The sequence below is a fragment of the Catharus ustulatus genome, chromosome 10, assembly GCF_009819885.2.
Source record: "Catharus ustulatus isolate bCatUst1 chromosome 10, bCatUst1.pri.v2, whole genome shotgun sequence".
Classification (NCBI taxonomy): Eukaryota; Metazoa; Chordata; class Aves; order Passeriformes; family Turdidae; genus Catharus; species Catharus ustulatus.
The window spans coordinates 26386982-26407072 of NC_046230.1; the positions used below are offsets into that span (position 1 = coordinate 26386982).

Consider the following 20091-nt stretch of genomic DNA (forward strand, 5'->3'; position numbering starts at 1 on the left):
ACTCACATTAGATCTGTGCCAAATGAGAAGGAATGATGTATGGGACAAGCAGGGAAAGCAAGATGCATGTAACAATTAAATTGCTTCTCTGTAACAACCCTAAATCACTTTGGTATTTTTTAAAGATTACACTGAAACTGGAGTAATACCTATCAGTAAATTAGATAATTCATTTTACCTGTAGCAGGAATGCTATGTAAGTTAAACTACTTTTATCTTTTTTTGTTTTTGTTAATGTATTTTAGCTGACATACAGATAATCTCTTCTGACTGACTTCTACAGGTTAAATAACATTGCAACTCCAGTGAAAACATTTTTATAGAGTCACTGACAGCTAATTAGGCCTTTAGATGGTGATGAGATCATGGGAGTCACTGCATTTTTGGTAATTGTCAAAAACTCCAAACTACATTAATAAAAAACTTATAAACATTGTGACAGCTTATTATGACTGAATTCTAGCTCTGAAGGAGCAGAAAGATGCTTTCTGCTCACAAGACAGACAAACACCAGTGCACACATGCATAAGCACCTGAGATGCTTACCAAAAACTCTAGAAGAAATAAGAGTTTTCAGCTGGATTTATGGTCTAGTGATATTTCAAATACTGCCTAACATTTTCAGTATAACACTTGCCTGGGTATATAACTATGACAGATGACAGAACAGTAGCCTGATTTGCCAAGCTAGAATTCAAGGAAATATCTGCATTGCAATATCAAGTCAGTTGGGCCCAATTCCACTTGGAAGAGTAAGGGACTTGCATTTTACTCATACAGTTAGACACATGCCTGAACTTCCCCAGGTCAGTGATCCAACTAACAAAGATGTAAGACTGACTTTCTACTTTCAGTGAACACTGTATGTTATGTATGTATGTACGTATGTATGTATGTACTGTAGAGTCTCTATTTCCCAGCTGCTTTGGCACCAGAATTAGCTTCAAAACAGATGTTTTGCCTCAGGAAACAGCTGTCCTTCAGTAGCTGATGTAAGATGTCTGTGAAGGGAGTCCCACAGTACCTTATAAGGAGTTCTGCTTGTTTCATTTACTTTTTTATTACGGCACATTCTTTGTAGTTGAGTGGATAGCAGATCCACAGGTCGTTGTCTTAGGTCAGCAGCTTCCTCTGGCTGCAGTGAAGAAGATGTGGCAGAAAAAATGCTGCAGTTCCATCCTCTGGTAGAAGACTGAGGAAATCCCTTAGCTCCAGTTCCATTGCAACAATCGATAAAGTTTCTGCGCAGAGCAGGGGAAAAAAATACTGTTCAGGTATTTTGAGTTTAGAACAAAGAAAAAAACCCAAAGCATTAACACTGTAATTATTAATTAAAGTCCTCAAATTATTTAATTATTGCAACTGGAAAGAAATTTGAGACATAGCCATTTGGGTGCAAACACAAGCATGGGAAATCTAAAAAGTAAACTGAAATTGTAACTTCAAGTAAAATCATATCTGTGTCCTGACTCACCAAGTGTACACATGGCACTAACACTAACGAAGTCTGATCTAGTATTTCACATTTTGTATGAAATGCAAAGCAAGCCCTAGAAATCTTATTTCTATTTATACTATCTGTAAAACTGGAAGCTTTGCAAGAAGTTTCTCAGACCGAGCTGTGTAATGTTACGTTCTTAGGCAATTACAGCATAGTTACTTGCATCATAATAAATCTGAAGAAAAACTGCTGGCACCAGAAACTAGAACTTTATGATAGATTGTGGCAATCTGTGCTGCACAATGTAACAACACAATGCTGTTCTTCTCAGGCATTCCAGTGGTATACTTTTAACAATATATGTGCTCTATCTAATATTCCTAATTTGTCAAAACAATCACACCGACCCCTCACAATATACAATACTATTAACTTCTTACAAACACATAGCGATAGGACTACAGAATTATTAGGGTGGATTTCTCTACTTCTAGTATTAACACAATGTTTTTTTCAGTCTATGACCTAATCATCAATCCACACTTAAGCCTCACCCACTGTCTTATCAACAGCAGCCTGTTACCTAAGAACCATACAGTCATTTAGCCTAGGAAAAAACCAACCACAATTAGTTCTGTTGAGTAGGTTTTTAAATTGTGTTACTTTTAATTAATGATGTTAATTTAATTTTTAAATTAATTCCTGACCTATATAGAAAGAGTACGATTACAACAATTTACCTGTTTTCCATACAAAATGAATGCCATGATTTTTATGAGGCTACACTGCCTATGTTGCAGAATTCTGTGATAATGACCAGAAAGGCTGGTAAACTGCATTAGTTTCAATTGAAGAAAAAGACCCCCTTTCTTTCTAAATTATCATCTCAGTACTCCTTAGTCTGAACAGTTTTTAAGAATCTTAGCTGACGTACAAAGCCTTCTGGAGCTGAGTTACAATCAACTGGTTTACCTTTGAGTGACGAAGTAAGAACAGGGCAGTCATTTCCAGTAAGTCTAGTTCTCTTGCAAAGTTCAGGAAGCAGGTTGTTCCACCACAGAGCCTAATCCACAAAATCCCATAGTAAAAGTGTAAATCAATGAGGACTGCAATTAAGAGTATGAAAGACCTGGTAAAAATACCCTCAACTAAGCTCAGATGTGTACAAATACAGACCAGTTATTATGAACTCAATAGTTAGTTTATATCATGCTTGGAAATGCAGTGATTTTGCAGACGTTGTGTTTTTCATTCTTCAGTGCAACTTTTTTCCGCTCAAAAATGTTTACACAGTGTCCCTCACACCTCCATAGAAAAAAGTTTAGAAGACAAGAAAGTCACATAACTAGCAATACTAATGCAGTAGAGAATTTTTTTTCTCTCAAAACAACTCCATGGAAAGTGGTGAATAGCATTGCTCTGTCTCCTGACCTGATCTGTCTCATTCCAACAATTGTAGAGGTAAATTAGGTTTTGTGTACAATTTTGCAGATAAGAATGGAGAGAATGAAAGGGATTTCTTTCCTCCTTTAAAACTTGGTAGTTATTTTCTTTCACTTGTGTTTAGATTCAGTACTGAAACCTCACATTCTACTCTAATGTGGAAACAATCACAGAAACTATTTTCAGATCTGAATAAAAAGCTCATATCTGGTTCTGGTTCTGTCTGGTGGAGATCACCTTTGCTGACTCTGGTCAGCAGAGCTGCATACAATTAATTATTACAATTCCCAGCTGTGTCGGGAAATGGAAAAAAACTCCTGTATTCCTGGATTAGTAGAATAAAATCAGTTCCAACACTAAAAGTGTATAGAGGCCTAATGGGAAAATGGGACATAAGGACATAATCTTTCCACTAGTGTACTGGTAACATTCTGATTGCTAGGTCAGAAGATGTCACTAGAACACAGGAAGAACATATTTAAGTGCAATTTTATTTGAAGGACCACGTTCCCTTATCAGTTAGCTTATTACTAAGACTTCACATTATAAACACTGACAAAAAATTTAGAACATAGTCAGTTAGTGAGAAACTAGGTAGCTTTTCATTTACAGTAGAAAAAAGAACATATCACTCTCTTTTCTGAGGCATTCTACCATCTGAAAAGACTGTGCTTTAAGTTTACTACAATGAATAGGCAAAAGAAACTGAAGGAAAAAATATTCCATTACAATTACCGGGGACTGAGTTAAGGAATTAAAATACCAAGGAAGAGGCTGAACACAAGTTAAGCAATTTACTTTGTCTGAAAGCTAAGCTGTGTGATCCATCCAGAGTCCATATGTACATACAGCACTTCAGTTAGGGAAAAAACCCGAAATGATAGTGAAAAACTGTATTGAAAGTAGCCCACCTGATTGTCACCTTTCAGCTCATGCTGAGCATAGAACACAAGTGCATCAGGACATCTTCTGAGAAGCTGGTCAATGGCTTCCTCATACTTGCCCAGACGGGTATTGCAGAGAACACGGACGGTGAGGCCAACATTGTCAGCCTCTGTCAGGGGCTCCAAAACAGGCAGAGCTGAAGCTATATTGATTGACTGACCACATAAAAGAGACTGAAGATAAAAAAGAAAAGTATTATTTGGATTTAAGAAAAATGCTAAAAAATGCTAACCATAACCTTAGAACAGAAGCTCTTACTCGTTGGAATAATCCTGAAATAATACTTCCTTTAATAAATATTGCTGAGAACTGAGAAAGCAAGTTTAGAGTAGATGCAAATGCAAATATTGTTATCAACAGAACTCTTCAGCAGTTTTTTTTCCATCATTTCAGTTGACCTTTTATTTTGACTTGGATAACTTAGGGGGGAAAAAGGAAGAGTCTGCCAGAGAATGTTGTTCATACAAATACGAACATTTGCAGAATGATCTAAGATATAAAGCAGTAAGATATAATACCTGTTTCATACCTGTAGTCTTGAGATGTCTTCATGGTAATCTTTGTCATATGAACATCCCACTGACATTATAGAAGATACCCATGGGACAATCAACCCAAAATGACTACAGGAGTTTATCTATGCAAGACAGAATCAAGTTGCAATAAAAGAAACATTTCTATAAGTGAAAGTTCCACATGAAACTCACTGTGCGTAAAGAAAATTTTAATCTCAAATAGCATAATTTAGAATAGCACCTATCCATTCTGTCCTGGTTCATGCAATTTAACAACAAATAAACAGGAAAGTTCTATTCAGTTCTGTATTTCAGCTTTCCTGCTCATAATTCTTTAGAATTCATCATTCATACCATTTTCTCATTTACTCAGTTTTGTAAAATTGTAAATAATCTACCTGACAAGTTCTCATTGTTTAGTTTTAACCCTTATTTCTATCCAGAGCTGAGATTCCTGTTGGAAGAACAGGACTGGCCAAAGACAGAAATACTAATTTGTAACTGCACACCACCTTATTTGACTTCAGTCTTGCTTCTTTTAAGAGATAAACTGTCTAGAATTAAAATATTAAGGATGGTACTAGGATAGATTCTGGAGGAACACTGCAGTCCTAAAAAACCTCCTCTGTGTGGAGGTTTTATAACTTACTAGATCTTCTGTTGTTTTCAATGGCTTAGTCTCAGGAAATTGCTTCCTTGATATCCTCCAAACATACTGAGAAGTAACTCTCAATAGGAGCTCCTGAAGTATATCTTCCTTAGAGGACACTACAAGAAGAGCTTCCCAGAAATCCATCAGGAGTTGGGGAATAGTGTTTTCACTGCTATTACACAACATCTAAGAACAAACATGATAGAAGACAGCAAGTTAGACTCTGATGATTATTAGTAGCAAAAGTTTGAAAAGACAGGAGGAACAGTTTTTCACTTATACTAGAACCAGAATTTTGATTCCTTTTTTGTCCTATGATTCTGTGTATTATACTGCTATGCAAAGTAAAAAGTCCGTTGAATTATTTTAAGGTAATCAGTTCTGACCAAGAGATTTGATTTTCTTCTTCAAGATTTACTCCACTGCCAGAAAAGTCAGTACAACTGTCAGGAAGTATTTACAGACTGCTACTGAGGAGGATTTTTACATATGCCAATAGACAAGTAGGTGTCTTTAAAAGAAGTCTCTACAGTACATGATAACATCAGTTATGTAGCTCAACTGGGTATCAGGGTAGGACCCACAAGGAAGATGCTTTAAGACCTGCTGTACCAGCAAAAAGGATTTTTACTTGGTTTCCAAATGGTTTTGAAAAACAACTCTTGTTCTAATTGGAACTTGCCCTTTTTAATACAGGTCTTTCACAGTAACAGATACAGTAAAGACTGCAACACACACGCATTTTAATCCAAGTGTTGCTATTCACTGTAGATAAAAGAAAAAAAAAAGGTTTGTCTATTCCCAGTTGAAAGAAAGGAAACTTCAGAGACACTAGAAAAACTATTAATATTTCTTCTTACAAATTGCAAACACATACTTTTCTCTCACCTATTTATACAGATCATCAGAACATTATATACCTTCATATTTGAGCCTGATTCTTTAGAAGTATGTTTTAATTCTACAGAATTCTTTAGAAGAAGCTTATGGAATTAACTTATCTGAATTCTGTTACATTTCAGTGGCCTTAGGAAGCTCAATCACTAGGAAGTCACTGAAAGTGCTCTGAGATCAGGGTATTTTCCATACGAATGACAGAGTAAAAGCAAAGGACTTACTGTTTTGTTTTGGGTTTTTTTTTTTTACTTAACCAGTATTTCATTCAGAAGGTCCAGTTTCTGACTCTGTAACCATCTATCATGACTAGAATATTTCCAACCCTCATCTTGCTCTTTCTGAAGAAATGCTGAAACGTGAGTGAAGAAGCAACTGAGGCTGCTTTTTTTTTCCCTCAACAATGTCACTATTAAAAAAATAGAAGCAAAAACATGACCAACCTTGAAGAAGATATCTGCTTCCTCTAGTTCAATTTTACTGTTCTCATGTAAAGCCACAGTGGCTGCCACCAGTAAACCAGGCTGCATCTCCTTCAGGTGAACAGCAAACTCAGTTGGCATAACAATTCCTTCCTTACGCTGCTGCAGGAGTCGTGGCTGCCCAATGAAGCCACAAGCCAGTGTTGTCTACAAACATAAGTAGACATAAATCAGGTGAAGAATTCAAAATAGAGATTATTCTACTCAGTAAACTCAGTATTTTCTCAGGTAGTGAAATTTAGATGGAAGTAGCCAGGGAAGAAAGGAAATCCCTTCTGCAATTCATAGAGTAGCTCTCCAGAGACAGAGATCCAAATCACATTCTGAAGCACCACCCCTGAAAAACAGGCCTTGTGCCTAAACACTGAAAGCAATACGCTGTTGAAAGATGAAGTTAGTGTGCACATAAAATGGATTTCATTAAGAAATCCAAGATATTTGATATACAGGGTGGTTTGAAAAATCACTAGCTGACTTTTCAAGAGACTACTTTACTAAATTTTCCTAAAGTGTGATTTTTATTTTGAAAATACCCCTGAAACAATGGTGAAAATGTGCTACAATTTGTGCAACAAGAAGTTAGTTTGAGTTATGTGAGTGCTTTTGAACGTGAGCATAACACCATATTATTCCTATTTTAAAGACAGTGGAAAAAATAATGCCTAAGTAAATTAATTACACAAGAAATATAAGGCAGACCTAGGAAAAAAATCAAATTAGCTTTCTGAAAGTGGTCTTTTTTCCTACTTTGAAATAAAATGCTTTTTTAAAGGTGAAGTGCAATAGAACATATCTAACAGATCAGATTAGAAAGGAAGAAAATCCAACCAAAACCACTGAAGCCTAAGCCACCTTAATCTCAAAACAACATCCATGCAGTGTATGTTTGCTCACAACATAGCAATTTCACTTGATCATGCTGCAAAAGCAGGTGGTGCTGAATATAATTTTTGAAACAGCTCCCCACAGTTCCCACTCTGCAACTCAAAAACAGCTTACTTTAAAAACTCTGCAGGACTTCTTTCACCAAAGCATGGCAACAGCCATCCATTCATTTTGAAAGTGTTCAGACTCCCAATATCCCACTATAAGAAGTCTCTGTTTCAAACTCTATCACCTTTTAATATGCCACGGTCTTGAACAAACTCAACATGAAGTAATTTACAGACTGGTCTCACACATGTGAACATCTATGGCAGAGAAAGCTCCACTAACATTTTTACTCTCAGTTACAAGGAATTCTTCCTTTAATAGTTCTGAAGTAGGTTCTGATCTTGTCTTAATGTGCTTTGATTCCACAGAAAATGTGACATTGTATACAGAAACTTCAGTCTGTGAGCACAATGGACAAATATTCAGTTCAAGAGCCATTTCATAATGGCGGTTTGCATACAGATGGTGTTTTGATGGGCATATCACATATTAATTTCAGGTGGAAAGATGTAGAAATGCTGCTATACAATCCTCCCATACCGCTGAAGAGCACTGGAAGAGTTGGTTACATCCCAGCAAAATAGCATCTAATTGATCAAGAATCAAGAGCTTCAAAACTTGCTAATTTTGTAAGTCCTCGCCAAGAAAAGACTACCCTACCTGCAGGACAAATTGTACAGTCCCAGCATATGTCAGTCCTCCATTCTACTGTTGCTCTAGACATTCAGCGGAGCCTACACAGTACATCAGGGGGAAGAGGAGTGACTGAAGTTTCTTTTACTGTAAAATGCAACTACAAGTCAAACTATTGACTTGGACTTTGTAAAGCATGAACAGCTCATGCTCTTGGCATACTTTACCTCCTTATAGGAGTCCATTTCATGCTCATACATGGTCAGGTCTCCCATTTTCAGAGCCCAGAAAGCCTTAGTAAGTGTCAGGACTACTGATGGCATCATCTTTTCTACTTTCTGAAGATACTTCATAGCTGTCAAAGGACATATGTTTCTCATGCTGGGACTGCAAAGGATATGAGGCAGCTGCACAGGGTCCGCGTGATAGAATATCTGGAGAACTTTATTTCCTGATTCCTATTGAAATAAAAAGTATTTGACAGTTTAGACCTTTTCATATACACATTCTTCTATAGCATATGAAAGTAGTGCAGTTCTGTTGGGGGTTCTTTTTGTGGTTTGTTTGTATTTTTTTAAAACAGACAAGTTTAGCTTTGCTATCAAATCACTGCGCCTTTCCTGCCTCTCTCCTCCCTAAAAGTAAAGGATTTCTCCCTGGCAGTAATTCAACCTACACTCTCACATACTAGGACAACACCTACCACCAAAATGAATTGTTTTCAGCAAAGTGTACAATTTCACAATGATCAAAGAAACAGTTTGTTTTGCTACAGAAATGAGAGATGACATAAATTTGAGGCAGGGCTTTCCTAAAACAGAAGTGGCTCTGTGCAGGTGGCAACCAGATCATAGCAACATGCATCATGAAACCTATAAGATGTTGCTTGAATGCAGTCCAAAGCATCACAGGTACTGCTTGCTATTCAACAAAAATGGGAAAATAAAAATAATATGAAAAATAATAGCTGTAAAACTAAAAAAGCAGCTCAACATTTTCAAAGGGAAAATGATTAATATGTGATACACAATTCTAAAAACCAGAACCAAATCAGCAGATTACAAATAAACCAATTTATTTCTACCTTACTTAATTCTTCATTTGAGTCTTCATTAAGAGAATGAGTTAAGTAAAATATAAATCCTCTCTCGTATGTCTGTATTTCATCACCTTCTGAAACTAGTCTCTTTAAAACTTCAGTCATGGATAAACCTGACATTCTGTAGTATGGCAAAGCAAGGTGGTAATCCTTTGTGTCAAACCTGAAGGAAATAGAGAGGAAGGAAAAAAAAAATAAAACAACTAAAGGCAATGCTTTTGCCGTCACACTTTGTAAGAACTAAAACTACATCAAACAAAGTCGCAGGCACATCAGTTATCTGCATATATTGTTCAAATTCAACGTAATTCTGTTGAATTCAACATAATTCTGAATAATTGAATTTTGTTTAATGACAATAAAGACAACCAGAGACTGAAGAGAGGACTAAGCTGGTTTTGTAAAACTGAAAAGTTTGTATTACATGTGCAATACAAATATAAAATAGCAGAGCATTATGGATTTTCATTTGAAGGTTACACTACTGGAAACACAGCTCACCTATGTCAGTTTGACATCTAAAACATACCTGCTGTAGCAGTCTCCTAAGAAGGCACAACTTTCTCTGAATGCTTTTAGAAGATCTTCCTTCTCATCTGATTTCAGGAAATGAGGGTCCATTATAGCTGCTCTGACCAGTAAGTGAGCCTCACTTAGAAGATGGATGCAGCTCTCAGTTTTAACATTTTCGTAAGTTCTACTATAATCTACCTAGAACAGACACAAGATATACTTCGGCTGCTGACAAAAATTAAGAATATACAGGAAGAGTTCTAATGAGGACAGCAGCCATTTGAAACAGGATTATGGGCTAGTCACAAAAAATACATTACACTAGATTCAGGAATGACACGCATCAAAGATTAATTAACATAACTTATTTTTAGTTAGCAAACAACAAAAGCAGGAGTTGGGCAATACCATTTCTCTGTAAAGCTGAATTGTTGAAACAGTGTTTATAATATATAAATTCCAACCAGGCTCTGACTCCGAATTTGTTTTGGATTTGATGCTGTCAGCCTTTCTGGAACTAGAGAAAAGAGTTCAGTTGTCAATGTTGAAATAAACACTATGCAACCAAAAAAAAAACCCCACTCATTTCATAATTCAAATGCATAAATAGGTATGTTTGCAGACCAGTTAGTGCTGGAGAGTTAAGCTGTGGATTTAAGTCATACTGGCTAATAACTGAGCAAGGGTAAGCATGTTTATACATAAGAGTCATCAGCAGAACTGTATACTACATCTCCTGTGCTTAACAGCAGGGAGTATCAGGAATCACAGAATCATCAAATGGCTTGGTTCGGACCTTAAAGATCATCTAGTTCTAATCCCCCTGTCATAGGCATGGGATGCCACCCACTGAACAGTTCAAACTGTCCAGGGCCTTATCCAACCAGACCTTGCACAGTCAAGTAATTTAAATTAGCTGTTTAATCTCCTGTAAGGACTTAGTGCATGTTTGCCCCTGCAGCTCTATCAAAGTGTTTGCCAAGACATGGCATAAAGAGGTATCAGACTTTCATTCTAAAATGTTGTCTCAGTCTATAACGCCCTGAAGGTTAAAAACACTGTAGGAAAACACACTCTTTTTGTTCTGGTTTTTAATTTTATTTCAACTGTACAGATGCAAAGATGTTTACATCTTTATTTTCAAATGATGATGCTACGTAGCTTAGTATTTGTTCATCTTGCATTCTTTACAGAAGGTAAAGATGTACCTTCTTCAAATGACAATAGGATATTTGAAATAATACAACTGGCAGAAAACAGGCTTTCTACAAGAAGACTACAGTATTTTGAATAGTCATTTTTCCTGACAGGTTTCTCCTTATCTTCTGAATAATGTCTGCTCTAGACACTAAGAAATACTGGATCAAATAACTCCTCAATCAACTAAAGCTGTCTCCCACTCTTGTTAATTAACTCAAACTGACTTTAATAAATGTGGTTTCTGAAGACCTGTTTAGAATAGGTGCTTAGCTGTTTTATGAAAAGCCCCCATAAATGGAAAGGCAATAGCAGTTTCTATAGTAACTTGCAAAAAGTCACACGTGCCTCATGCTACACACATGCTACAACAGTAACTTGGGGCAAAGTCTGATCCAACTTTTGTCATGGATTACCACAGTGATGTTCTCAACTTTCTTGGAAAGAACCATTAGACAAAGATAAGACATTTAATTTGGTGCTGTAATACATTTTATAACCTGTAGCTTTTGCACTACATATTTTTGGTACTCTAAATTTTTTTCTTAGGATAAATATTTTTTAATACTCATGACAAATTCTTAGTGATGTTATTTTAACATTTTGTTGATTTCAAGCATTTGTGACTTTATGCTCATTTCTTCTACATCAGTAAGTACAAAGGAATTGGGAAAAAAAAAGCTTGACTCTTCTTCTCAATCACTAAGAAGGCAATTATTTCTAAAGAGTTTTTCAACAGAGAAATCACTCTTAAATTGCAATATCCACAGGTTCAGCACTGCACACAGTTATAAGTACCATCTCCCTAAAAGACACAATTCCTTACAGCATTCTTCTTGTAGGCCTTCTTCTTTCAGTAATATCCTCAGTGTCTGCCTTAGTCAAAAGAATTATATGGTTTTTGAAATGACAGATAGCTCTCGGTCCTATAAAAAGCTGCATTCTTAATGTACAGACATCCAGTGTGACGGGTGGACAAGCCTACAAAGGAAAGTGACTGTTCTGTAATTTCACTTGGTAATGCACATTAAGTTTTTAAACAAATCAGAAAAGAAAGTAACCTTTGTACAATAAAAACATCCACTATCTTTCCTGAGTGCTTCATTTAAGCAAGAATAAAAATACTTACAAATGCATAAGAAGAATAATTTAATAATGAGTGGGGAAAAAATTATTTCACTTTTCAAAGCAACTACATGGTTTCAGCTATGTTTCTCAAAATAACTAAACTTGAGGTAAATGCCTAATGCAGAAAACTTTATCCTGAATAGCTTGAATTTGGCCAAGTTTTAAAAGACTGCCTGGTTATAAAAGTCTCAATTTCAGTTGCTTATAAAAAGCAATTACAGATAGCAGTATTACATTTGCTTGTCTAGTGTTACCTTACATAGACAGTTTTATTTCCCCAATTTGCTCTACATGCACTTTTCATGTAAAACATGCTATCATCTATACTGGACTAAAAATTGAAAAATGCAACTTCATTTGCACAGAAATATTCTAAATTTACAGCTTAAAAAAGATAAAATACTACACTTACAAATTAACATACACAGTGAAACAAGACAACACAGCATTTTATGTGTAACCTGCTTTTTGAAGACACCTCAACATTTCTTGTAAGAGATGGAGGTCTACAGTGGTCTAGACTGCCCTGGGCTAGTGAGACCCAGAATGAAGTTTAAAAAAACAGCAGGAAAAATACTAATAGCAAATAATAAAAATAACCACCATAACACTTCGAACTCCAAACTGGGGCAGGGTCACCCATGCGGGAACTGGCACATGAAGGATTCACACCAGCGTAGGGACACCCCTGAGGGACTGTAGCCCACGAAGGATCCATGCCAGAATGAATGGGCATACTGTGGATGGCAAGCTGCAGCACAGAAATCTGCCTGGGACTGCAGCATTCACACCTCTCCAAAACTCCTACAGACACAGGAGGCAGCCTGCTGACTGACTAAAGGAACTGTGATGGATTGCAATGTAATCCACAGTGAAAACGCAGAAAACTGAGACTGGAGAAGGGACAGGTGAGATTGTGTCACATGCTGGTATTAGCTATCCAGACCAGAGAATACATGTTTGACTCTTGAAAATTTTATAAAACTTCTACTGTCCTATGGCTTTTTTATGTCTGCTGTCTACATGCTCAGAAGAAATCCTTAAATGCTATCTTAAAATACATCTCCGTCTAACTTTCCTACTACTTCTATTAATGTGTATCACAATCTTTACATTTAACAGATTTTTACTGATAAACAATTTAAAGAAGGGGAAAAGTTTAGACCTCCAAGGATCAAAAGTCCTCCTCCTAAAAAAACATGCCCTAAGTATCTGGTAACAGATTTGTTCAATTGCCTACATGCCTCTTAAAGAAACTGGTTTTTCAAGGACACCTAAGAGAGAGAAACATTATACAATAAAAGAAAACTCTGCACTCTTTGTTCAGTTTTATAGAGAAAAGCATGGAATTTAGTATAAAAAATAAGTGATTTTATATCTTTTCATGTTTTTGAAAATATTCTACTAATGGTCTAGAATTTTACATGGCAGTAATAGATTCTTTCATTAGGACATCTGTAGACCACCAAAATACAACATGCCATTTATTTTGGATGTTATTTTATTGGTTCAGCCACCAGAAACTAATAGGATTTCAAACCGTAAGTCAACTAAGTGCCATAGCACTACCCCTATTCTATCAGTGAGGCAATGAGAAGTGTACCTTCACTATATGATATATGGCATGATATATGATATATGATACATGATATATGGTATATGATATGCAGTATATGGTATGATATATGACATGATATATAGTATACCTTCACAGTTGTGTCAATATATGGATCTTCACCACGAGCTGCAGCTGCACTGCATCGCACTGTGAAGCACTGCAGATTCTGACTAGAGGAAAAGAAGAAAACATAACAATGAAGGAAAGAAATTAAGATTTGCAAAAATCAAGTAGCCAAGACTACAGCGAATCAGCTCTTTTACCTTTGAAGAAATGGGCTTAAAAGCACAAGCAGGAGTGGTATGCTGAACTAACACATGAGCCTGCCCAGAGATTTCCAGAAGGCTATGAAGGACGTATCAGAGGCCAAAAAAAAAACTTTAGAAAGGACAGCAGCAAATAGAAGCATAGTAATATTATCAGTAAAACCATAAACATGTACCTTGTAATGACGTGCAGGAACTGTGGAGTGAGGACTGCCTGCTCTGACTTCTCTGAATATTGGTATGTAGAAATTAGTTCTACTAACTTCCCAATAGAGTAGAGATATCCAACATGAGGTAAAGAGAAAAAGCAGAAAAGACTCAGAAGTTTTCTCTTGTTCTCTGTTTCCTCATAGGCTGTTGCAGAAATTCCTAGATGCAACAATGAGACAGGCATTTTATGTACTTCATAAATAAAAACCTGGCAATACCATTCCAAGCCTGATGCCTAAAAGATACAACCATACCTGCCCAAGCTGGAGACTAGTTTTCTTAGTAGCTAGTAAAAGAAGTTTTATATGAAGCTCAGTGCACGTCACAGAATTGAATAACATGTTATCTCATTTGGAGGCAGTTTTGCATGCACTTCACTCATGTGAAGATGTGAAGAAATTCTATAGATGCAACAGCATTAGAGTCCTAAATTCACAACTAAGCATCCACAGACTGAAAGCCTGATCTTAGACAATTACTTTTAAGTTGGAATGAATGGTCATCCAGAGCTGCAGTTCACAAAAAAATAAGTCACTTCTTAAGGGAAGGAAAGGCTGGAACTGGTAGAATTTATTAGCATACCACTTTAGCAGGTAACAGCTGTGTTCACATTCTACAGATCCTCTTGTTAAAGCCTGTAAATCACACGAGCATATGACAGCTGCAGTTAAATGGCAAGTAGCTCATTCTTTTCATTCAGCTGCAAGTTAAATGAGGCATTGCTACTTAGCAGACAGTAAACCATCTCACTGAGTGTACAGTCAGTAAAAGTCAAGGGCCAACCATATCCTGGGATACATCAAGCACAGCACTGCTGTGGGGGCAGGGATGGGATTGTCCCACTCTGCTCTGCAATGGGGTAGCATTCCCTTGAGTCCTGGGGGAAGTTTGGGGCACCACAACACAAGAAGGATATAAACCTATTAGAGAAGAGACTAAGGGAGGGCTACAAAGATGGTGAAGAGTCTGGAGGGGAGGCCGTAGGAGGAGCGGCTGAAGGGACTTCGCTTGCTCAGCCTAAGGGAGACTGAGGAGAGACCTAAGAGCATTCTATGTGCAGTTCCTGACGGAATGGCATGAACCCATGTCAGGGGAGGTTTAGGTTGGGTATTAGGAAAATGTTCTTCCCCCAGATGGTGGTCGGGCACTGGAACAGGCTCCCCAGGGCAGCGGTCATGGCCCACGTCCATTAGAGCTCAAGGAGCATTTGGAAAATGTTCTCAGGCACTTGGTGGGATTCTTGGGGTTCTCCTCTGCAGGGGGAGGAGTTGGATTTGATGGTCCTTTTGAGTCCCTTCCAACTCAGGACATTCTGTGATTCTATGAAATCTGATTGCTAACATTCAGCATTAAATTCTTCCACAGGTCTTCTGGGGCTTGAGCTAGAAAACCCCTAAAATCTGCATTCATCCCTTATAGTTTTAATGAAGGCCCTTCAGAAAAGTAACCAGTATCTTTATTAAGGTTTACTACTCTGATTTCCTTGGCTGGCTGAGTGGCAGTCTAGTATCTTGTAACACTAAGGAGAATTTTATTAATGCAGTGTAAAGGGTGACTGTTTTGCAACATAAAATTTATCGGTAAAGAACTGATAAAAGCCAATTTATTCACACTTTTGGTGTGTTGAACTGGTGTTTTAGTTGAAGGTTTATGTATAACTCCGAGAAATTAAAATACTATTTTGTTAACAGAAGCTCAGTTTAAATCATTGAAAACTGAGAAAATATCTCAATTTAAAAACAAATCATATAGAAATCGCACAGTGTACAAAACCAGATACACAAAGAAGCTCTTTCCTGTGACACAGTCCATTGTGTATTCATGCATATCCACATACCTGTCTGGTATACAGGAAGCAGTTGAATGGAGTGCAACTTTGTCTCTTCACAAAGCCCAAAAGGTGACTGGTCGGGTGCAAAACGTCTAGGAAAGAAGTCCGAAACAACATGGGACTGCAGTGAGAAATTATGATTATATACCTTGGACAAGTAAACAGCAGTGGCTACGTAACTCATGTTTTAACACCCAATAAGAATGCATGCTCCTACTACCAATGCCATTAGCACAGCAATGATAAGAAGCACATGGCACAGCTAGACAGAACTCTATTGAGTTCCTGCAACCAAAATCCTCTCTCTTTGTTTGTCTGCAAGATGCATGGCAAAGTTTGACACCACTAAAGAAATCCCACAATTGATTTTGACCTCAGTTTAACTTCTTTTTTCCCCTTTCTTTTTAATCCAGTGAACTATGCAGAATATCATGTTCTCTCTAATACCATTTTTTTCCTATTATGTGTCACTCTTTTCCCTGCTTTGCTTTGGAATTCACTGTTGGACCCTGACATCAATTCTTCCTCAGCTTTTAGTAGAAATTTTGATGAAAAAGGAAGAATAAATCAGCTTCTGAAGGAGGGGACCTGGAGAGGCAGGCGCTGAACTTTCCTCCCTGGGATCCTGGGACACGACACCTGAGAAAGGCTCAAAGCTGTGCGAGAGGATGTTCAGACTTGACATGAGCAAGCATTTTCTTACCAAGATGGTGAAACACCAAACAGGTTTCCTAGAGAGGGGGTTGATGCCCTAGACCTGTCACTGTTAAAGAGATGTTTGGACTGTGCCTTTAATAATACGCTTTAACAGTGGCTCACCCCAGAAGTGCTCAGGCAGTGGCACTAGATGATTGCTGCAGATCCCTTCTAAGTGAAATATTCCAATATACTAAAAAATGGGGTTTCTTTGGTATCCCATAATTTACTCAGTTCAAAATAAATAGCAAACCTTATAAAAACCCCAGAAGTTTCCTTTCAAAAAGACAAAGCATACAACTCAGTTTGGTTTTTTGTAGTAAATTAACCCATAAAAGAGAAAATACATCTGTAATACCTGAAAAGCAGATACTGCACTTGGAAATGCTTTGTGTCTTCTGTAGGTACCTCTGTGGATTCCAGTGTGACAGGTATCTCACATTGCTTACTTTCTTCCCCAAGCAGCTCCACTGGCTTCTGACATATGATGAACTCATCTAGTTCAAGCTGTAAAGGATGTGTTGAAGGACTTTCACCTTTCACACCTGAGCAATGAAAATGTTATCTTAATTGTTCAAACCATTCCGTGCAGCAGTAACAAAATGGTATGACAATATTAATTAAATTGTCCAATGACAGCTACCCTGCTAGCATTGGTTTTCTCAAACCACAAGATTTTGAAAACAGCTGTACTAGAAGGTGGGAACAATTTCTACTTAAGCCTCAACAGTCTGAATACTTAAGATTTCTGGGGAAAATAAAACCCAAACAGGTAAACTGTACATTAGAAGGTGAGTCAAAGGCAACCAATGTCGCAAATGGCTGGTCATCAAAAAATGTTGATTTTTGGCTGAAGAGAAGGCAAAGGCAGCTATCACAGGAAATTGTGTTATCTTTAATTCACTTAAGTCCTGGAAAGCAAATCCTAATAACACTGAGAAAGTAACTGAAACTTTTCTATGTAGTTTTTAGTAATAAAAAACACTAGGAGCAGGATGCCTTTAGCTGAGAAAAGACCCATCTTCACTCAATGAAGAACACTGCATTTATATTGTCCCTATGTGAAAAGTCTTATTTACCTTTAATTTTTTTCTAGGTACAATTTCCATTTCTAAAGGACCATCCTTTAAAGTTTCTTTAATTGTAAAGAAAGGACTTTCCTAAGGTTTGTTGGTGTTGATCTGATACATAAACATTTGGAAAAGTGGGAACTGATAATTGACTACATATGGATTGATATCCTGCAATACACAGGAATGAAACATCCTGAGTACATCTATTTCTGGGATTTCCAGAATTCTAAGAACAAATCCTCAAATATGATAAAGGACTGAAAAAGGAGAATTTGCTTGATTAGCACAGGTTCTGAGCCTAACAGTTACAAAAGTACACAGGCATCACAACAGAAACAAACTTAATTGTGTAAGCCAGTTACTCAGGCAGTGACACTGATAGAGTAATTTTTCTGGACACAGCACACCGAACTACTACCCCTTTAACTTGGCTCAGCCTAAACAGGGACCTAATTCTGTGTCTGCAGAGGCTGTACTATCTTCTAAGTGTGAAGCATGATGGCATATTTTTTTTTAATGTTACCTCCAACTGCAAGAGGTAACTCCAACTACCTCCAACTTTTCATGCTCTAGAACATTCAGCTGATAGTCAGTGATAGGACAATCTGGAAATACTTTCTGACAGTCAAAGACCTTGTTCGAGACTATCTTCAGAACAACAGGAATAAATTAGCAGATTCTTGGAGATTTAAAAAAAATTATAATTTAAATTATTTCAGCACCTACCTCCATCCCCAGCCTTTTCTGGTGCACTGACTCTCTGAGCACATTCCTGTGCCCTGTCTGCACTTTGCTGGACCAGTTCCAGTTTCAGGATTAGAACATCCAGCTCTGTTGCTATGGCTATATGTCTGGCACAAAATGCAACTTCAGCAGGAATGAGGTTATCAATGTGCAAAATTAAGGAGCGTTCAAAATCTAACACAGTCAAATTCTGGTTTATGACCCGGTGTTTCAAACAGAACATGACTAGTTTATTCTTGCAGCCCACAAGAAGATCTCCATTCACAGAACAACATGAAATGCACAGTGGAGGATCTGAGAGTGGCATTTCAACAACTGACATCTGTTCTTTCAAGGTTTCACTGTATGACTCCTCCATCTTGTGACCAACCATCCGAACACATACACGAGAACTCCCTGCAGACATGCATCTCCAGTTCATATATGCTCTTAGGAAAGTTGTTTTACTTTTTTCTTCAATTGTCACCAGATAGTCTCCTTAAAAGAAAGCAGTCATAGTGATACATCATTAAAAAAGAGATGACAGTTTTGGAGCTCTTTACCTGCTGTAGTACGCTACAAAGAATATTTTCAAGTCTCAACTCCTACAAAAACAAATTTTCACCATTTTTTCTCTAAAAGCGCAAGTTTCTTTGCTGGGTAGCACACACTTCATGCATCACTAAAAGCAACAAAAACTTAGATGTAGGTCCAGAGTAACTCCTATGTGAATCCTCCCTATAAGTTGTGATTGCATATAAGGATCCTCCCACCCTCTGCCTTCTCATATGCATTAATGAAGGAAATGTTTCGTTCTCTAAGACTTTAGAAAGCAATAGAGCAATAGACTCATGAAGACCTGTGGAATGGGCTGGAACGACACCCACTCCGTGCTCTGAAAACAAAAAATAAATTAAAAAACAAAACAAAGCAAAAAACCAAAAGCGGGGTCGAGAGCACAGACCACGACCGAGGCGGAGGCAGACAACGAAGAGAGGTGCGGCTCCCACCCTCCCTCGGCAGGCTCGAGCACTGGGACCGGCCCGCGCTACCCTGTCCGGCCCGCCGGCCAGCCTGCTCCAGCAGGCGCGCCCCGCCTCCGGCTCGGAAGGAGCCTGAGGGGGAGGTGGCTTGGAGGGCCGAGCGACGTTGTTCGCCGTGCGCCTCCCGCAGCCCCCCGGCCGTCCATCCCCGCCCGGCGGAGCCCTAGGGCCGCTCCACGCACTCGAGCGCGACCCGTCCTGGCCTCCCCAGCCGAGCACTCACGGACCCAGCAACCGCCAGGACTGACCTGCCGAGCTGTGCGCCATGCGCAGCACCGGACCCAGCGTGGCGAAAGAGCCCAGGGCTTCGCAGCGGCCCTGTTCGCGCACAGCGAACACCTCCACCCTGCAGCTGGCCGCCGTGCTGGCCACGAACAGCACGTCTTGGCCGCAGCAGAAGTGCGCCGGTTCTTGTTTGCAAGGCACTACTCGCTGCGACCCGAAGGGGTGCAGGTTGTAAAGCTGCACCATGGTCCCGAAGACTTGCGCTGCAGCAGCGAAGACAGCACCCGCAGCCTCCCGGGGCGGCGCCCGGCACTTCCGCGCTGGGCAGAGCCGGGGGCGGGCTCGGCCGGCAGCGCGCGGCTGCCCCGGCACCGGTACCCACGTACGAGCTTCCGCGTGGCCTTGGCGTGGCTCCCTCGCTGGGCGAGCACCCCCGGGAACCCTCCGTCATGGCAGAGCAGCGCCGTACACTGGTGGAGCTCTCGAGGTGGAAGAGGAACTAGAAGTGATCCTTGAGGAGTGTGAGACGGA

General features: G+C 38.7%; 1 protein-coding gene across 2 annotated transcripts; it reads right to left on the minus strand.

Annotated features, from left to right (window-relative positions):
- Positions 1-15: 15 nt before the first annotated feature.
- Positions 16-19889, minus strand: HPS3 (HPS3 biogenesis of lysosomal organelles complex 2 subunit 1). 2 transcript variants are annotated; one of them, XM_033068503.2, is made up of 17 exons: positions 19584-19889; positions 18296-18790; positions 16855-17041; positions 15807-15892; positions 13936-14128; positions 13582-13663; positions 11574-11728; positions 9959-10067; positions 9567-9748; positions 9023-9200; positions 8166-8396; positions 6334-6519; positions 4994-5182; positions 4359-4466; positions 3796-4002; positions 2414-2504; positions 16-1241 (listed from the first exon to the last, which is right to left on the minus strand). In XM_033068503.2, exons 1-17 carry the CDS (start codon positions 19804-19806, stop codon positions 1114-1116), a joined length of 3030 nt encoding a protein of 1009 aa, XP_032924394.1. In that variant the 5' UTR covers positions 19807-19889; the 3' UTR covers positions 16-1113. The 2 variants fall into 2 exon arrangements, with proteins under 2 accessions (XP_032924394.1, XP_032924395.1); XM_033068504.1 differs by lacking the exons at positions 16-1241; positions 2414-2504 and having other exon boundaries at positions 3917-4002; positions 4348-4466.
- Between the last annotated feature and the right edge of the window lie 202 nt (positions 19890-20091).